Source organism: Tenrec ecaudatus, chromosome 7, assembly GCF_050624435.1.
Source record: "Tenrec ecaudatus isolate mTenEca1 chromosome 7, mTenEca1.hap1, whole genome shotgun sequence".
In the NCBI taxonomy this organism is placed as follows: Eukaryota; Metazoa; Chordata; class Mammalia; order Afrosoricida; family Tenrecidae; genus Tenrec; species Tenrec ecaudatus.
In genome coordinates this window covers 154,165,938-154,182,728 of record NC_134536.1, presented here as the reverse complement: position 1 = coordinate 154,182,728, position 16,791 = coordinate 154,165,938, and the positions used below count along the sequence as shown (strand labels likewise).

Here is a 16,791-nt window from a genome sequence, read left to right as displayed (position 1 = left end):
TCTCTCCTACTCCCCCTTCCTCTGCTCTCATGTGCTCCGATCAGATATGTCCCTCTTCCAGAGCTGTAGATTTAGTGCCAACCTTTGAAATAAATTCTTCTGAGGAGTGGGGCAGATGTCCCATTAATAGTTGGGGTTGGGACCGGTCCCCCAGACCTCTCCACTGGTTCCCCGCTCTGTGCCGGCATGTTGCATTCACATCTTGGAGCATTGGGATGAACTCTGGTCCCTCTTTCCCTCTGGGATGGCCATGATCTCAGCACCCAGGTCTGTGCAGAGATCAGTAGGACGGGGAGGGAGGAGAGAGCTCGAAGAAAACTTTTTTTAAAAAAGAACAATTTTCACAATCTTTCAGGATAGCATGGAAACATTGAAAACAAAAACTATATATAAAGAAAGCCAAAGATCATTACAAAGCCAGAGGAAAAAGATTAAAGCAGATGTCAGAAGGGACTCAGAAACTTGCTCTTAATTGTAGAGTGGCCAAGGCAAATGGAAGGAAGGATGACGTCAAAAAGCTGAACAGAACATTTCAAAGGACAGCTCAAGAAGACAAAGTCAAATATTGTAGTGAAATGTACAAAGAGTTAGCGTTATAAAACCAAAGGGAAAGAACATGCTCAGCATATCACGAACTGAAAAAACTCAATAAACCATTCAAGCCTTGATTTGCAATGTTGAAAGATGCTATGGGAAAAATAGGCAAGTATATAGGAAATAACAAAAAGAAGATGTAACAAATACACAGAATCACTATCATAAAGAATAGTTACCATTCAACTATTTCAGGATAGCATGTGATCAGGAACCAATGATACTAAAGGAAGAAGTCCAAGCTGCATTGAAGGCATTAGACCATTGGTTCTCAGCCTTCCTAATGCCGCGACCCTTTAATACAGTTCCTCATGTTGTGTTGACCCCCCAACCATAAAATTATTTTTGTTGGTACTTTGTAACTGTAATTATGTTACTGTTAAGAATTGGGCAACCCCTGTGAAAGGGTCGGTCACCCATCAAAGAGGTCGCGACCCACAGGTTAAGAACTGCTGCATTAGACAGAAACAGGGCTCTGCAAATTGGTGGAATATCAATAGAAATAATTCACCACCTGGTGAAGCACTGAAAGTTCATTTATGCCAATCAATTTGAAAGAGAGCCACTTGGCCAAGTGACTGGAAGAGATTCACATTTGTACCCATTCCAAAGAAAGGTGACACAACAGAATATAAAAATTATTGAACTTACTCTAAACTTACTGCCAATGAAACAATACTGATTCATAGCAACCTTCTAGTTTCAGAATAGAATTGCCCCTAAACTTCTGAGACTGTAACTGCTTATGGTAAAAGAAAGTTGTGCCCTTCTCCTAAGAAGCTGCTGGAAGGTTTGAACTATTGACCTTGAGAATCACAGCCTAATGCATAACAACTAAACTACCAGGGCTCCTAGTTATAGAACAGTACTCTTAAGTGATGTTTTGCTGAGGAGCATCAAACATTAGATTGCTGCCAGAGGTGCAGGTTGGATTCAGGATGGAATAAGGGATATCATTGTTGGTGTCAGCTGGAGCTGGACTGAATGCAGAGAATACCAGAAAGATAGTTACTTGTGTTATATTCACTATTCCAAGGCATTTGACTATGTGGACTATAACAAACTATGGATAGCCTTCATAAGAACGGGAATTCCCAAATTCCCATTGTGCTCATGGCCAACTTATACATGGATCAAGAGGCAGTTGTTCAAACAGAATATGGGAAGAGTACATAGTTTTAAATCAAGACAGGTGTGCATCAGGGTTGTATCCTCTCATCATAATATACAATCTGTATGCTGAGCAGGTAATCAGAGAAGCTGGATTATATAAGAAAGAATGTCGTATCAAGATAGGAGGAAGTCAACAAGGCAGATGGCACAACCTTGCTTGCTGAAAGTCCGGAGGACTCGAAGTTCTAGCTGATTAAGATCAAGGATCGCAACCTTCAGTATGAGTTACAACTCATTGTAATGAAAACAAAAATTCTAACAAATGGACCAATAAGAAACATTGTGATAAATGAAGAAAAGATTGAAGTTCCCAAGGATTTTGTCTTGCATGGGACCACAATCAATGCACATAGCAGTAGCAGTCAAGAGATCAAATGTTGCCTTGCATTGGGTGAATCTGTTACACAAGAACTCTTTAAAATCTTGAAAAGCAAGGATGTTACTTTGAGGACTAAGGTGGGCCTGACTCAAGTTGTGGTATTTTCAATCAGCTCATATGCATGTGAAACTTGGTCACTGAATAAAAAAATGGATTCATTTGGCTTATGATGATAACTAAGAATATTGTTAAGTATGATAGACTGGAAAAAGAACAAATAAATCTATCTTAGAAGTACAAACAGAATGCTCCTTGAAAGCATGCATGGCGAAACTGCCACATTCTCTGCACATGTTATCAGAAAAGACCAGTAATAGAGGACATTGTGCCTGATAAAGTAAAGGACCAGAGAAAAAGAGGAAATGTTTTTTATCAGTGGTTGTCAACCTTCCTAATGCCGCGACCCTTTAATACAGGTCCTCATGTTGTGGTGACCCCCCCCCAACCATAAAATTATTTTCATTGCTACTTCGTAACTATAATTTTTCAACTGTTATGAATCGGTGACCCCTGTAAAAGGGTTGTTCGACCCCAAAAGGGGTCACGACCCACAGGTTGAGAACCACTTATTTATATGATGGATTGACACAGTGGCTGCAACAAGGATATTGCATGACTGGACAGTGAATGTTTTATTCTTTTTAAAGGGTTGCTATGAGTCAGCATGGACTTGACACTGCTTAACAACTTTACCAAGTATGATGTCCTTTTCCAGTAATTGGTCCCTCCTGATAACATGTCCACAGTTATGTGAAACTAAGTCTCACCATCTGTGTTAGTCCAGTTAGACTAAAGAAACAAATCCAAAGAAACTCATACGCGTATAAAAGAGTTTTATATAAAGGGGAATTGTACATTAAGAAAGCATCCCAACCTAGTCCAGTCCAAGTCCATAAGTCTGATATTAGCTTATAGACAGATATTAAACTATAAAGTCCTCTTCAGACTCATGAAACACATGCAACGATGCTGAATACAGGATGATCACAGGTCAGTGGGTAGAAATTTTGTGGATAAGCATCTCAGCACTGGCATGGGATCTTCTCTGGCTTCAGAGGTCTGGTTGCATCCGGGCAGGTCCATGTGAATTCCCCAGCTCAGGGCTCTAGTGTAGTTCCACATGTGTCTTGTCAACTGCAACATCTCCCAGGGAGTGAGCAGAGAGAGAAGTGTCTCCCACCTCCAAGGAAGAAATACAGTATTTCCCAGAATTCTCAGGAGAAGGCCATGCCCACACAGAGGCCTCATTGGCTATGATCTGATTGACAGGCTAGACTCCACCCCTACGCTCTTAATCCTCAAATTTACAAATGATTATATAACTACCACACCATCCTTGCTTCTAAGGGGCATTTTGTCTATACTGCTTCACTTTTTCAAGGCTTCCAGAGTCACAACAACATGCAAACAATCATAGTATGACAAACTGATGCTGAGTTGTAGTTATACCATCAGCTGCAAAATGGTAACGTTATAATTCTACCATTTGCTTCAATTATTAACTGAAATGTGTCTTTGGTTACTTTGAAGAAAAATTCATACAGGAAAGGCTATAACAATGATTCATTATTTCCCTAAAATTAGCAGCTTGTAATTGAGTAAATAATTAGCATCATCTAAATTGATCAGTGAATTGTATATTTTTAGTTTTATCAACTCAGAACTTTTAAATGTTCTTGATATATTCTACCCACTCTCATTTCTAATTATTACTGATTCCAGAATTGTCTCATTTCAATCTTATTGAAGCCTCTTTAGACTCTCAAGTTCTTTTGAAAAGATTTCAGCAGTCCTGGATAATTTCTCAGTCTGGAAAGATGTTCCAGACTCATTTTGTGGTTTTCTTACCTCGAATATGGAATCCACAATTTCTCCAGACATCTTAACATTTTAAAAAATGGAAAAGAGTATTAAGAAAACATAATATTAGTTCTAGACTTTCCAACACTACAAAATTGGACTGTGTTTTAGACAAAAGTAGGATAATTTTTTTAATTTAATAAATCATTTTATTGGGGCTCATACAACTCCCATCACAATCCATACATTCATCAATTGAGCAAAGCACCCTTCTACATTCATTACCCTCGTCATTCTCAAAATTCACCCTCCACTTGGGTTCCTGGAATCAGCTCATTTTCATTTTTTTCCCTCTCCCTCCCTCCCAGTGTGATAATTTTTAAGGGAAAAAAATTCCTATGATAGCTTAGCTAGAGAGATTATATATCCAATATAATATATAGATCCCAAGATGACATCAGTTGGTTTTATTTTGCTGCTAATGAAGAGATTGAGAAGCTCCAACCCCACCAGCAATGTCACAGAAAAAGGCCTGGTAATTTGCTTCCATGCAGACGACAGCCAAGACAGCTCAATGGAACAATTCTGCTCTGTAACATCTGGGGTCACCAGCAATTGGAATCAATTCAATGGCAATAGATTTGGTTTGGGATATAATATGTACTTTTATATATACATAGATAAAAAATATTGAAAGTTAAAAAGAAAACAGCACACATAAAGATTAATATTATAGGCACTAGTAAGCTAAAATGAACGACTCTTGGTGATTTTTAATCTACTATGCTGAAAAATGGCAGGTTTAAGAGGAATGACATTATATTCACTGTTAAAAAGAATCTCAAAAGGCTCCGATTTGGAAGCTCCATTAAGCGAAATGGACTTTACCTTAAATTCCTCTATAGCAGATTTAGGAACTGAAATACTCCCTTGGACTTAAAGCTGAAACACCTTAGTGTGAGAACTAGATGACGGCTAGCCCAACATTGTAGATTTGAGGGGTCTTTGTACTTTGTTTTAGATCTCTTTGCTTTGATGGTGCCCAACGAAGGGTGGCACGGGACTGCCATATATTTGCTATTTTCATCCTCTCTTTGCTTTTTAAAATTTTTATATGATATGTCTTAGTCCAGCAGGAATGGTTCTGCCTTTGTGAATTAGAATTATTGAAAATGTTTCCCTATCCCCAGCTGTCATTGTTTATATAAATAGTATCCAATTACTTGAGATTTTTATGTGTATAAGTCAACAATCCATGTGGTCTGGCCTAAAAACTGTTCTATACATGTATACTTTCCTTTTCTAAATATTACTTGAAATTCTATACTATTGGCTAAATTTAAAATATTATCAATAAAATTACCAGATACACCATGGGGATTATTTATAATATTCTTCAATAAAAAGATAATGATACCTCTACAGTGGACCAGAGACATATAAATCATCAAACTAATTTTGAGGTTGCAATTAATCATAGCCCTAATTTAAGAACAATTAGTTCACATGACAAGGCCCTATTCAATATTGGCCCTCATAAAGAGATCACTATAAATAATATTCTAAAATTGATTGTAGTGATGGTTTCACAAGTCTTTTTAATATGTTGAAACTATTGCACTATATGATATGTGAATTAATATGTCACTAACACTGTTAATTTTTAAAAAAACAAAACAAAAAACAGACATCTCAAGATCTAGCCTGATGGACAACACTGTTAGTGATAGGAAAGAAGACCACGTAATATGACTATTATTCAAATTTATGCACCAACTACTAATATCAAAGATGAGGAAACAAAAATTTGACCAACTTCTGAAGTCTGAAATTGATCAAATAAAAAATAAAGATGCATTGATAATTATTAATTATTTGAATGCAAAAACTGGAAACAAAGACAGAGGAATAGCAGTTGGAAAATATGATTTTGGTGATAAAAATGACTCCAGGAATTGCATGATTTTAAAAGGTCAACGTCCATACACAGAAATCAAATCAACTATATCTATGGAAAAAGATGGTGGAGAAATTCCATATCAGTCAGAACAAACCCAGCACCAAACTGCAAAACAGACCTTTAATGTTCATATACAAGTTCAGTTAGAAGAAATTTAAAACAAGGCCATGAGAGCCAGAGAAAGAACCTTGAATATATTTCACAAGAATTTAGAGACCATCTCAAGAAAAGATTAGGTGCATTGAGTAATAATGATCAAAGACCCTATGAGATATGAAATGACATCGAAGACAACACATACGAAGAAACCAGAGGTAATTGAAAAATCAAGAAAGACTAAAGTGGATGTCATAAGAGACTCTGAAACTTGCTCTTGAACATAGAGTAGCTGAAGTGAATGGAAGAAATGACGGAGTAAATGAGCCGAACACAAGATTTCAAAGAGATGCTTGAGATGACACATTAAAGATTTCATCTCAGCTACTTTGGACGTGTCACGTGATGGGACCAGTCTCTGGAAAGAACATCATGCTTGGCGAAGTACAGGTTCAGAGAACAAGAGAAGACTCTCAATGCGAACAAATGACACAATGGCTGCTACAATGCCCTAAGCGTAGTAATGAATGTGAAGATGGCATAAGACCATTGTTCATGGGATCATGATGAGTTGGAATCAACTCAATGGCCTCTAGCAAAAATATACAAGGAGGCTTTAAATATTTCATGCATCCATTTTCCCACAAAGTTTTTGAAGTATGCTTGAGTCCTTTGGGTAAGTAAGGTATGCTTACCCCAAAGTCAGCTATTCAAATCCACTAATTACTCTGCAGGAGAAAGATGAGTCTTTTCTGTTTTCTGCAAAGATTACAACTTGGGAAATTCTATATAGGGTCATTAAGAAGCAACCTGATGGTAGTGCTTTTTATTATTTTTCATACACAGATATATACACATATATCCACATACATATAGTACACTATATTATAGTGTGGGATACAAAAGATTTTTCCCCAGCTTTGTCTCCCCCAAAGATATGCCAAACATGAGAGGCTGTTTGCCAGCACATGGTGAGAGGTCAGATGCTTAGAGATATTCTCCCTGAAGGCATTCAGACATCAGTCTGGTCCACTGTAGGTGGGGCTCACACCCTACTAATAAGGATAGTAATTGTTTCCATGGAGAGTCAGAGAGCAGGTCAAACCAGCTCAGTGACATCCAAAGTTAGGCTGCCATCCTGAATCTAGGAGCCACCCATTTTGTCACATGTGTGCCCCCAATCCCTCCCCTTACTACTGCATGTATACCCCTAGATCATCCCCTTCTCATTGCTGTATTACCTATAGTACAACCCCTTCCTGTGACTTATATCTTTACCTGTAATTAAGGGTTTGCACGCCCTCCCCCAATGATATAGAAGCCTTGGTTAGAAATAAAGAGCTCTCTCCCCATCTCTCATGGCCCTCACTTCCCTGTCCCCTCTCCTCCTGTCCTTCCCCCTCCTGGCCCTCTATCTCCTGCCCTTTGGGCCCGCACAGACCTGGCTGTTGAGATCATGGCCATCCAGGAGGTGAGCACGTTACCATGAAATGTGTCTGACTCCATTATTTCAGTCTCTCTTGATCTCTCCTTATTATCTACGACTTTACTATAATATTTATATGTCTTAACCATATGATTATACCTATCAAACTCACAACTAGTTGTGGGGGCTGGCCTTCCCCCACATTATAGTTTCATAATAACAATTACCCAGTTTCCCCGAAAGTAAGACATCCCCGAAAATAAGACATACTTATAGTTTTTCCTCTCGTTGAAATATAAGGCATCCCCCTGAAAATAAGATGTCCCTGAAAATAAGGCCCCCCAAAGCTACCGTAACTCTGGACTCTGGACCGTAGCAGCAGGCGCTGCCGCGCAGCACACTATTGGCTGCAGCGCAGCCGGAGCAGACAGGAAGTGCGGGGTCTCTTTTAATAAAACAATAAACAATAAATGTGAACCATATTCTTCTTCATGGAAAAATAAGATAACCCCTGAAAATAAACCTAGCAGATATTTGGGAGCAAAAATTAATATAAGACATTGTCTTATTTGGGGGGGAAACAGGGTATTTGAAATGTAATAGCTGAAAAAAATCCAAGATTTTGTTTTCTTCAAAGTTCTTTTTAGACTTTTTAGTTCTTTTTAGCCAAATTACTGATCATAAAAATTGCTTTAAATAATTTCCTCTTCCATCAAAGCAATATACTTGTAGGTTATTTGCATCATTTTGCTTTCAAAAAATTTTACTCTTATTTTATTATCATTTTTTGTAATCTGAGAGATGAAAGATGGAAACTTGGTGTATTTTAAATTTGTTTTTCTCTACTACTGAGTAATTTGAGCCTTTGCTTTGTTGTTAGTAAAAGCCATTTTTCTGTGAAAATATTTTGTCCATTTTTCTGTCCAGACTGTGGATTATCATTTGTGTTTTTAAAACTTCTTTAAATATCAATGATATTAGAAAAAATATATATGCATTTATACAAATGGGCTTCAAAATGCTCATGGGAAATTTCTATTATCTTTTCATTCTATTTTTCCACAAACCTTTGAAGCCCCCATGTAGGATGATGTGGGTGCATATTTTCAACCACCTTATCTATATGAAAAAGATCATAAACAAAACAGATATGTATATGCATTTGTATATTCATGATTAGGGATACTAGTCCTTTGTGACCAAATTTGCACCTAGCTTTTTTCTAGTTTCTTACCTCTTCATTTTTCACATGGCCTTTTTTCCAGGGCAATGGAAACTTCTGGCAGCTGTGTGTAACTTAAGATTCTGGTCATTAAAAAAAATAATAATAACACAGCTTGAAAATAACCACAAGGACTCTTCAGGCGCTACTGAAAATCTTTTCGTTTTTAATCATGTCCTCTATTCAAAAGAGCTAGATTCTTGGGCAAAGACATTCAGCTGCGGAATGGGGGTGGGGGGGCGCGGGCAGCAGGTGGCCCTGGGAACTCCAGCAGGGGAAGCAAGTACTGCCTGAGTAATCCCTATGTTCTCCTTCCCTCAGGGCGTGTGGGCTCCACAGGCTTGGCGGTCAGGCTGGGAAGGATTTAGGAAAGGCTAACGTGGAGCCGATTACAGGCCCACAGAGCCCTCTTCATCAACACTTGAAATCTAGGACCAGCGTGGGCGCGAATGGCGCTGTGTACAGCTCAGACCTCCTAGTGTACAGTCTCATGGCAGAGGTATTCAAATTGGCAGGGAAGGAGTTGAAGAGTCGGACTTGCTTAGCTAGGGTACATTTGCTAATAGTGGGGTCCTTCCACAAATCCTCAAGGCTGTGATTGGGAAGAAAGGACAACTAAAGACTGTCTACAGAATGCCTGGCTTTCTTATGATCTTAGGACTCTAAATATTCTGGCATTGTGGGTGATAACAGTGAACTGCATCTCTGTGAAAAACACACCTTTGCTTATTTGTAGCTATTTAAACAAGCTGGGAGTTTAATTAGCTTTCCAACCAACCAAATGTCTGCATTCAAGTCTTAACCATATTTAAGTGTTGCTGTGGCTTCAGAGAAGCTATTGATTCTGAAATCGTGGGTTTTCATTGAATTGACTGTTTTTAAAAACAGTAAAAGGGAGTAAAGGTAAAAGGGAGACCATGAAGGAACAGAATGTTTGGAAACTGGTAGCTATTGTACAATATGGTTTGATGTGATTCAACTATGAAATGATATGATATCTGTATTAACTCCCAATTTAAAATAATAACATAAAACAAAAATGTGTTTATTTTCATGTGATGCAGAAGTTATAGTAACAAACATTTGGTTTCATACAGACATTATTTCCATTCTGGGGTAGAAGCTCAATAAAGGTCATCTGTGCCCTCCCCCCCGCTCCAAAAAAAGCTATATGCTTTAGTTTCTCTTAGATTTTGAATGTATCAAGATGGCACAAGATGATGATTCACTTTTTTCAACCATTTTTATTTCACCATTTTGGCATGGTTTAATTTTAATATACTTTTCAATCATAGTTCATAAAATTCCAATTACTCTTTTCATAATTTTCATTTTTAAAGCTTGTAGACATCACCAATTATAAAGGCATCTCTTTTGTTGTTGCTGGATTTTATGGGTTTTAAACAAATAAGGAAACTATATCTAATCAGACTATTTTTCTCAAGACATTCCCAGAATCCTAAAATTATAAGTTCTCTGAAAGCACCTAGCCTTGCTTCCCATACTACAGGAAAAGAGAAGTGTTTGTTGAAAGTACTTCACAATACATATTCAAAAGTTAGAGTCATATCTTTAACCTGAGACCATGAACTCTGTGGCCAAAGCGGATGTACAGGTGTAAAAAGTCTTTCCAATTAATAGAAAAGGAATCCATGCTTGCTAGAGGATTGATTGATAAAATAGCTGCAATGATGACCTGAGACATACCAATAATTCTGAGGGTGGCACAGGAGCAAGCATGGTTTCATTCTGTTATACTGAAGGTTGCCATGAGTCGGACCTATTCTGCAAGGATCAACAAGTCTCTAAAATTATGTGCAATGTTGTTTTATGAGGTATGTAGGACCTACAGCTTTTCCTTCTTGCTTTGAAATGCCGGTGGAATAGGCCCCATTGGCATAGACCCCAGATCACAGAAACTTGCAAGTCACCACAGTATGATGAAAAGGAAATTTCATACTGTAGGATTTTAACTACATATAATAAGATATTTTGTTTTAAATTATTGGCAATTATCGAGTTTGTTTATATTGCTTCTACTTTAGGAATTGTGATCATGATAGGTGGCAAATCTATTTCTTTGATCATTTAGAATCCTGCCATCCGTATAGAAGTGAACTGTATCGACTTACTACAATTAGAAGGATATAATTTGATAGCTGCTGGAACCTTAAATGGCGTGATCATCTTGTGGAATTTTGTAATGTCTACTGTTACAGAAGTGTAAGTTGTACCCTTTCGTTACAAAATATATATTGCGCTTCAGAGGAGCAAAAGTGATGTGCAACATTTAAAACAAACAAACAACAATAATATATATTTATAAATATATATCTATGAGTGGTGATAAGCCTCTAAGGGAGACTTCCTATGAGATTATACTCATATGTTGTAAGATCTAAATCCTAGAATGATTTAAATAAAGTGAACCATAAGAATATGTATTCCTGCCCAATCTTACCCCACCAAACCAAGGCATAACACTAAGGGCGTGCAACAGAATAGCAAGGGGAGCAGAGCAAGGAAGTCCCGAGGGAATACCAAAAGTAGACTTTGTGGCCAGGGAGTGGCACCCCATCAGACTCAACTGGAAAACACTCCTAAAGGTCAACAAACAAACCTTGAACTGTTTACAGGCTTTTCTATTTTTTTGTCATTTTTTTTGTTTTCTTTTGTTGCTTTGTTTTGTTTTTTGTGCATATTATCTCTGCAGGTCTATCTAGCTAAGATAGGTGGGATGAACCATCTGGAGGAGAAAACAACGGGACCAACGGTTCCAAGGAACATGAGAGAGGAGGAGGCGAGGGAAAGGAAGGGGGTGTAAACAAACTCAGGGACAAGGGAACAACATGTGATCCAAAATCGGTGGCAAGGATGGTGTAGAGGGCCTTGTAGGACTTGATCAAGGGCAATGTAACTGAGAGTAATTCCTGAAACCCAAATGAAGGCTAAGCATGATAGTGGGATGCGAGGAAAGTAAAAGGAAATAGGGAAAAGGACTAGGAGGCAAAAGGCATTTATAGAGGTCTAAATACAGGCATGTCCATATGTAAATATATTTATATATGACGATGGGGAAATAGATCTTTGTACATATATTTATAGCCTTAGTATTAAGGTAGCAGATGAACATTGGGCCTACAATCAAGTATTCACTCAATGTAAGAACACTTTGTTCAATTAAACTGGCATTCCATGATGCTCACCTTCCCAACATGATCACAGAAGACAACGTGGGTGCATAAGCAAATGTGGTGAAGAAAGCTGATGGTGCCTGGCTATCAAAAGATATAGCATCGAGACTTGATAAGACTCCTGTCTTGTCTCCATTTCTCGCGTCTCTAGCCCATCTTCATTCCCAGTCCCTCTTTCAGGTACCCATGCTGTTGATGACCCGCGGGATGGGTCAGCCCACTTATTTAATTATCCATATTATCCATAAATAATTATCCTTCTTAACTCGAACAAAAGTCTCCATAATATATGTTTTTTTTTTTAAGCAAAAGGGAAGAAATTTATTGGAGCCCATATGGGAAACCCTAGAGGGGCCCAGTATACCCTACTGTGTAGGCATGGCAGGGTCATACCACATCCAAAAGGGACTCCCTTAAGCTGAGCTCCAAAGCCCCAGGACTGCTAGGGGTGGGGACGTTCATAATATATTTTGAACACAATCTGAAAAAAAAAAGATATAGCATCTGGGGTCTTAAAGGTTTGAATGTAAACAAGTGGCCATCTAGCTCAGAAGCAACAAAGTCCACATGGAAGACCCACACCAGCCTGTGTGATCACAAGGTGTCTATGGGATCAGGTATCAGGCGTCAAAGAACAAAAAATCATCTCATTGTGAATGAGTGGGAGTGCGGAGTGGAGACTCAAAGCCCATCTGTAAGCAACTGGACATCCCCTTACAGAAGGGTTGCAGGGAGGAGATAGGCAGTCAGGGTGCAGTGTAGGAATGATAAAACATACAACTTTCCTCTAGATACTAAATGCTTCCTCCCCCCAGCCCCACCCCCACTATCATGATCCTGATTCTACCTTACAAATCTGGCTAGACCAGAGGATGTACACTGGTACAGATAGGAACTAGAAACACAGGGAATCCAAGGCAGATAGAAACCCCTCAGGATCAGTGGTGAGAGTGGTGATACCAGGAGGGTGGAGGAAAGGTGGGGTAGACAGGGGGAACCAACACAAGGATCTATATATAACCCCCTGCCTGGGGGACAGACAGCAGAAAAGTGGGTGAAGGGAGATGTCGGACAGTGTGAGACGTGGCAAAATAATAATTTTTAATTATTATATATAATAATTTATGATCTATTTATATAATTACAATAATTTATAAATATCAAGGTTTTGTGAGGGAGGGGGAGCGGGAAGGGAGGGGAAAAATGAGGAGCTGATACCAAGGACTCAAATAGAAAGCAAATGTTTTGAGAATGATGATGGCAACAAATGTACAAATGTGCTCGACACATGGATGGATGGATGGATTGTGATGTGTTGTAGGAGCCCCCAATAAAATGATTAACAAAAAAAAATTACAGCCAATGCTCTGATACTGAGGACTCAAGTAGAAAGAAAATGTTTTGAAAATGATGATGACAACAAATGTGCTTGACACAATGGATGGATGGATGAATTGTGTAAGAGCTATAAGAGCCCCAGTAAATTGATTTTTTTAAATAGACTGTGTATTCCCAAGACACTTGACCTTTTAACTTTACTCTATGATTTTGTCCAAATTCACGGCCTTGGATATAGATTAATAATTTCAAGTGATAATCTCTCCAGAAGTCCAAACACATATTCAATTGTTGAATGGTGATTTCCTACCTAGATGGCTACCAAGACTCTTAGAACCCCACTTACCCAAATCTCCTTCCTCTTCTGCACCTCATTTTAAATGTATCTTCTTGCATTCCCAATGACAATTTACATCCATTCATAGTCACTAAAGTCAAATGCTGAGAGGCTCCCTAAATGGACCATGGCCAAAAATTTTACCTTCTCTTTGTCACTGTGTCTAAATGTTTTTGCCACTACCTGTAAGGGAAATAATGTAGCACTACATTTCTTGGAAATGATGGATTGTAGTTAATACAATTCTTATAATTATGTAGTTAAGTTATATGCAAGGGACATATGTAGATGCCCTATAGCAATGAGGTTTGTAAATTTTTGCTGTGAGGTAGGAGATGAAATAATAAATATAAACCATAGAAATAAAAACAAGGGTTTTTTTCAAACCATTTTGTTAGGACTTAGGCCAGAGGTCATACTATTACATAGTTCAATCATATCAAGCAGTGTTGCGCAATCGCTACCACAATTGGTTTCAAAACATCTTCTTCCTTCAGCTCCCCATTACCTCCCACTTCCCCTACTGCATTGCATCCATCCTGCGTTTCATATACCAAAAAAATTTTTGTTAAATACATAACAGACTCAAGAAGGCTTCCAACAATGACAAAATACAACAGAGATAAACCCCAATATGTTTTCAAAAAAAACAAACACAGATATATTAAAAACCAGATCAAATACAAAGTGCATCAAAAGGGAGATCAAGTGACAAGGCTTGAACTATTCAAGTCAGATTTATCATTTTAATCTACAATAGTCATCTCTCCAATACTCTCTCTCTAATAACCAGGTTGTTCTATTCTTCAGTTACGGTTAGGAGAAAATCACCAGAGGGTTATGCCTCATGTAGACCCTGTGAATGAATTTTGGGTTCCACTGTCATCCATAGCCTTCTGTACAGTAGAATTTTATGATTTAAGCTCTGATACTATTCCCCCCTTCAGTTTTGGATTATATAATTTACAGTCTTTGGATCATGGATGTTGGTGAGCTTCTTCCATGTGGGTTTAGTTGATGTCTCACTGAGATAGCTACGTGTTTAAAAACCTGACCCTAGGTTCTATTCTTTCTGATAGCCGGGCACCAACTAATTTCTTCAGCACACTTTGCTATGGCACACCCATATCCTCCTTCATGAGGGCGAGTTTTGCTAGCAAGGCCATGTCAAAAAAACTATTTGTTCTTAGATTGGAGCTAGTGTTACCTGGAAGTCCAAAATCCATTACTGAATCTATGTTCCTTATCTACCTCTGGTTCACCTTAGGGACATCCTTGTTAGTTTATGGTAGAGACTCTTATTGATCATCTCCCAGGAGCATAAGGATCTTCTGTTCATAGTATCATTGCTTAGTCCATGGTAATAATTTTCAAGCACTATTGAGAAAGGGAACTCGAACAAGTGCAGGCTAACTACAAATCACAATGCATGGATTACTGACTTTCACAGAATAAATCCTTACATGACTGACACTATTTACACAAACAATGGGAGTTGGTGGTCAGGCAAAACTTAAAATAATATTCACTGACAATGTGATTCACATGTCTGCCAAAATAACACATGCCTTAAAACAGTAAATAGGGCATTGAAATAGTAAGTAAATGTTAGCCTGCCTACTGATAGTTCAATATACTTAGTATAGCTATCTTCTGCTTCTTCAAACAACATGTACTTTCCGTCTTGAGGTTACAGGTGTGCTTGTGGTAGAGCCTAGTTTGCCTTTTGGAGTTTCCATGATGCATCTACAGAAATGGCCATTGGCGACTTTTGTGCATCTTGAAGATCCAAGCTTCAATGTCCCAGTATTTTATGGACATAGCCTTAAACTCCAACTGATGTAGCTTATTAGGAACATAGTTCCAGGCATACTCCCCCATTAGGGTTCTTAAAAGTATTGTTAGTCCATTAGGAAATTATTCCTCCCTGATTTTCTACCAACAGGCACACCATTGTCTGCTCCAAGACCTGTATGCTCCCCTTTCCCCTCCTGACTGATTTTCCCACCAAAGTGTCTCATCCCTCTGGTAGGAAGGTCTGCTAGTCACACCTTTGCATGGCAACCATTAAGTGGTCCTCTGCCCTTACCCCTCTCTCCAAAACTTGTTTCCACCTGACATGAGGACCCCACAGCCAAAGTAGCCGTCAATATGCACACACAGAGAGGATGGTGCACAGTTCGTGAACACCCATCAGGCTCTCTACCAAGCTTCCTGGCTAACCTGACTGACAGACTGGACGGCCCGAAAGCCTGAGCCTGCTCTCCTCCTTGTACTTATCCCTATAGCAGTGGACTCATATACATTTGTCCTTTTGTGATTGACTAACTTCACTCAGCATAAGGTTTCCAGACAATGATTTTATCACTGTTTTTGAGGGACACATAGCATCCCATTGTGTGTATACACCAAAGTTTGAAAACAAGTTTATGCAAGCATTTGGGAGAAGGAAAGAAATATAAAGAAGAGGAAAACAGAGTTGGAGAGGAAAAGAGAAAAATGTAAAGCAAATCTCTCCTTCTCTGATTACAAAACGACTGATCAACTAGGCACCCTAACCACTTGTAGTCCAGGTCTGAAGGATCACGTATTGCTGATTTTCATAGGGAAATGTTGCTTAGACCCTAGATTTATTCTCTTTTTAATCTTTAGTTAAAATAGCTGTTTCTGTCTATGCCTCACTCTCTAGCTTATGATATATTCTGCTTCTTGCACTCCTATCATCATTTAGTCTTTTCTCTCCAATTTGGTGTTAGACCTTGCTCACAAGTATATATTTTTCATTAGATATCTGTGAGTTGGGAGAACCGATCTTGGGGATCTACATGTAACCTCCTCTCTGGGAGATGGGCAATGTGAAGGTGGGTGAGGGGAGACGCCAGGCAGTGTAAGATAAGATAAAATAATTATTTATAAACAATTAAGGGTGCAGGGGGAAGGGGGAGCGGGGCGGGAGGGGGAGGGAAAAAAAGGAAAACGAGCTGATTCCAGGAACCCAAGTGGAAGGCGAATTTTGAGAATGACGAGGGCAACGAATGTATAAGGGTGCTTTACTCAATTGATGTATGTATGGATTGTGATAAGAGTTGTATGAGCCCCAATAAAAAGATTAATTTAAAAAAGATATCTGTGAGTATACTGTATAATATATGAGAGTGCTTTCAAAAGTTCATGGAAAATGGAATTAAAGATAATCGAATTTTTCCACAAGTTATTAAAAGCTTTTGATAGCTTTATTGGCATATAATTTATATATAATACAATTTGTGTGA

The 16,791-nt window shown here is 38.5% G+C and overlaps 1 protein-coding gene across 1 annotated transcript in view; it reads left to right on the top strand.

Moving 5' to 3' along the window:
• The window catches only part of WDR64 (WD repeat domain 64), a 275,642-nt gene that overhangs the window by 175,927 nt on the left and 82,924 nt on the right, over nt 1–16,791 (top strand). The window contains exon 16 of the mRNA XM_075554137.1: nt 10,743–10,873. Coding sequence (XP_075410252.1) covers nt 10,743–10,873 — 131 coding nt within the window. The remainder of the gene's footprint in view (nt 1–10,742; nt 10,874–16,791) is intronic.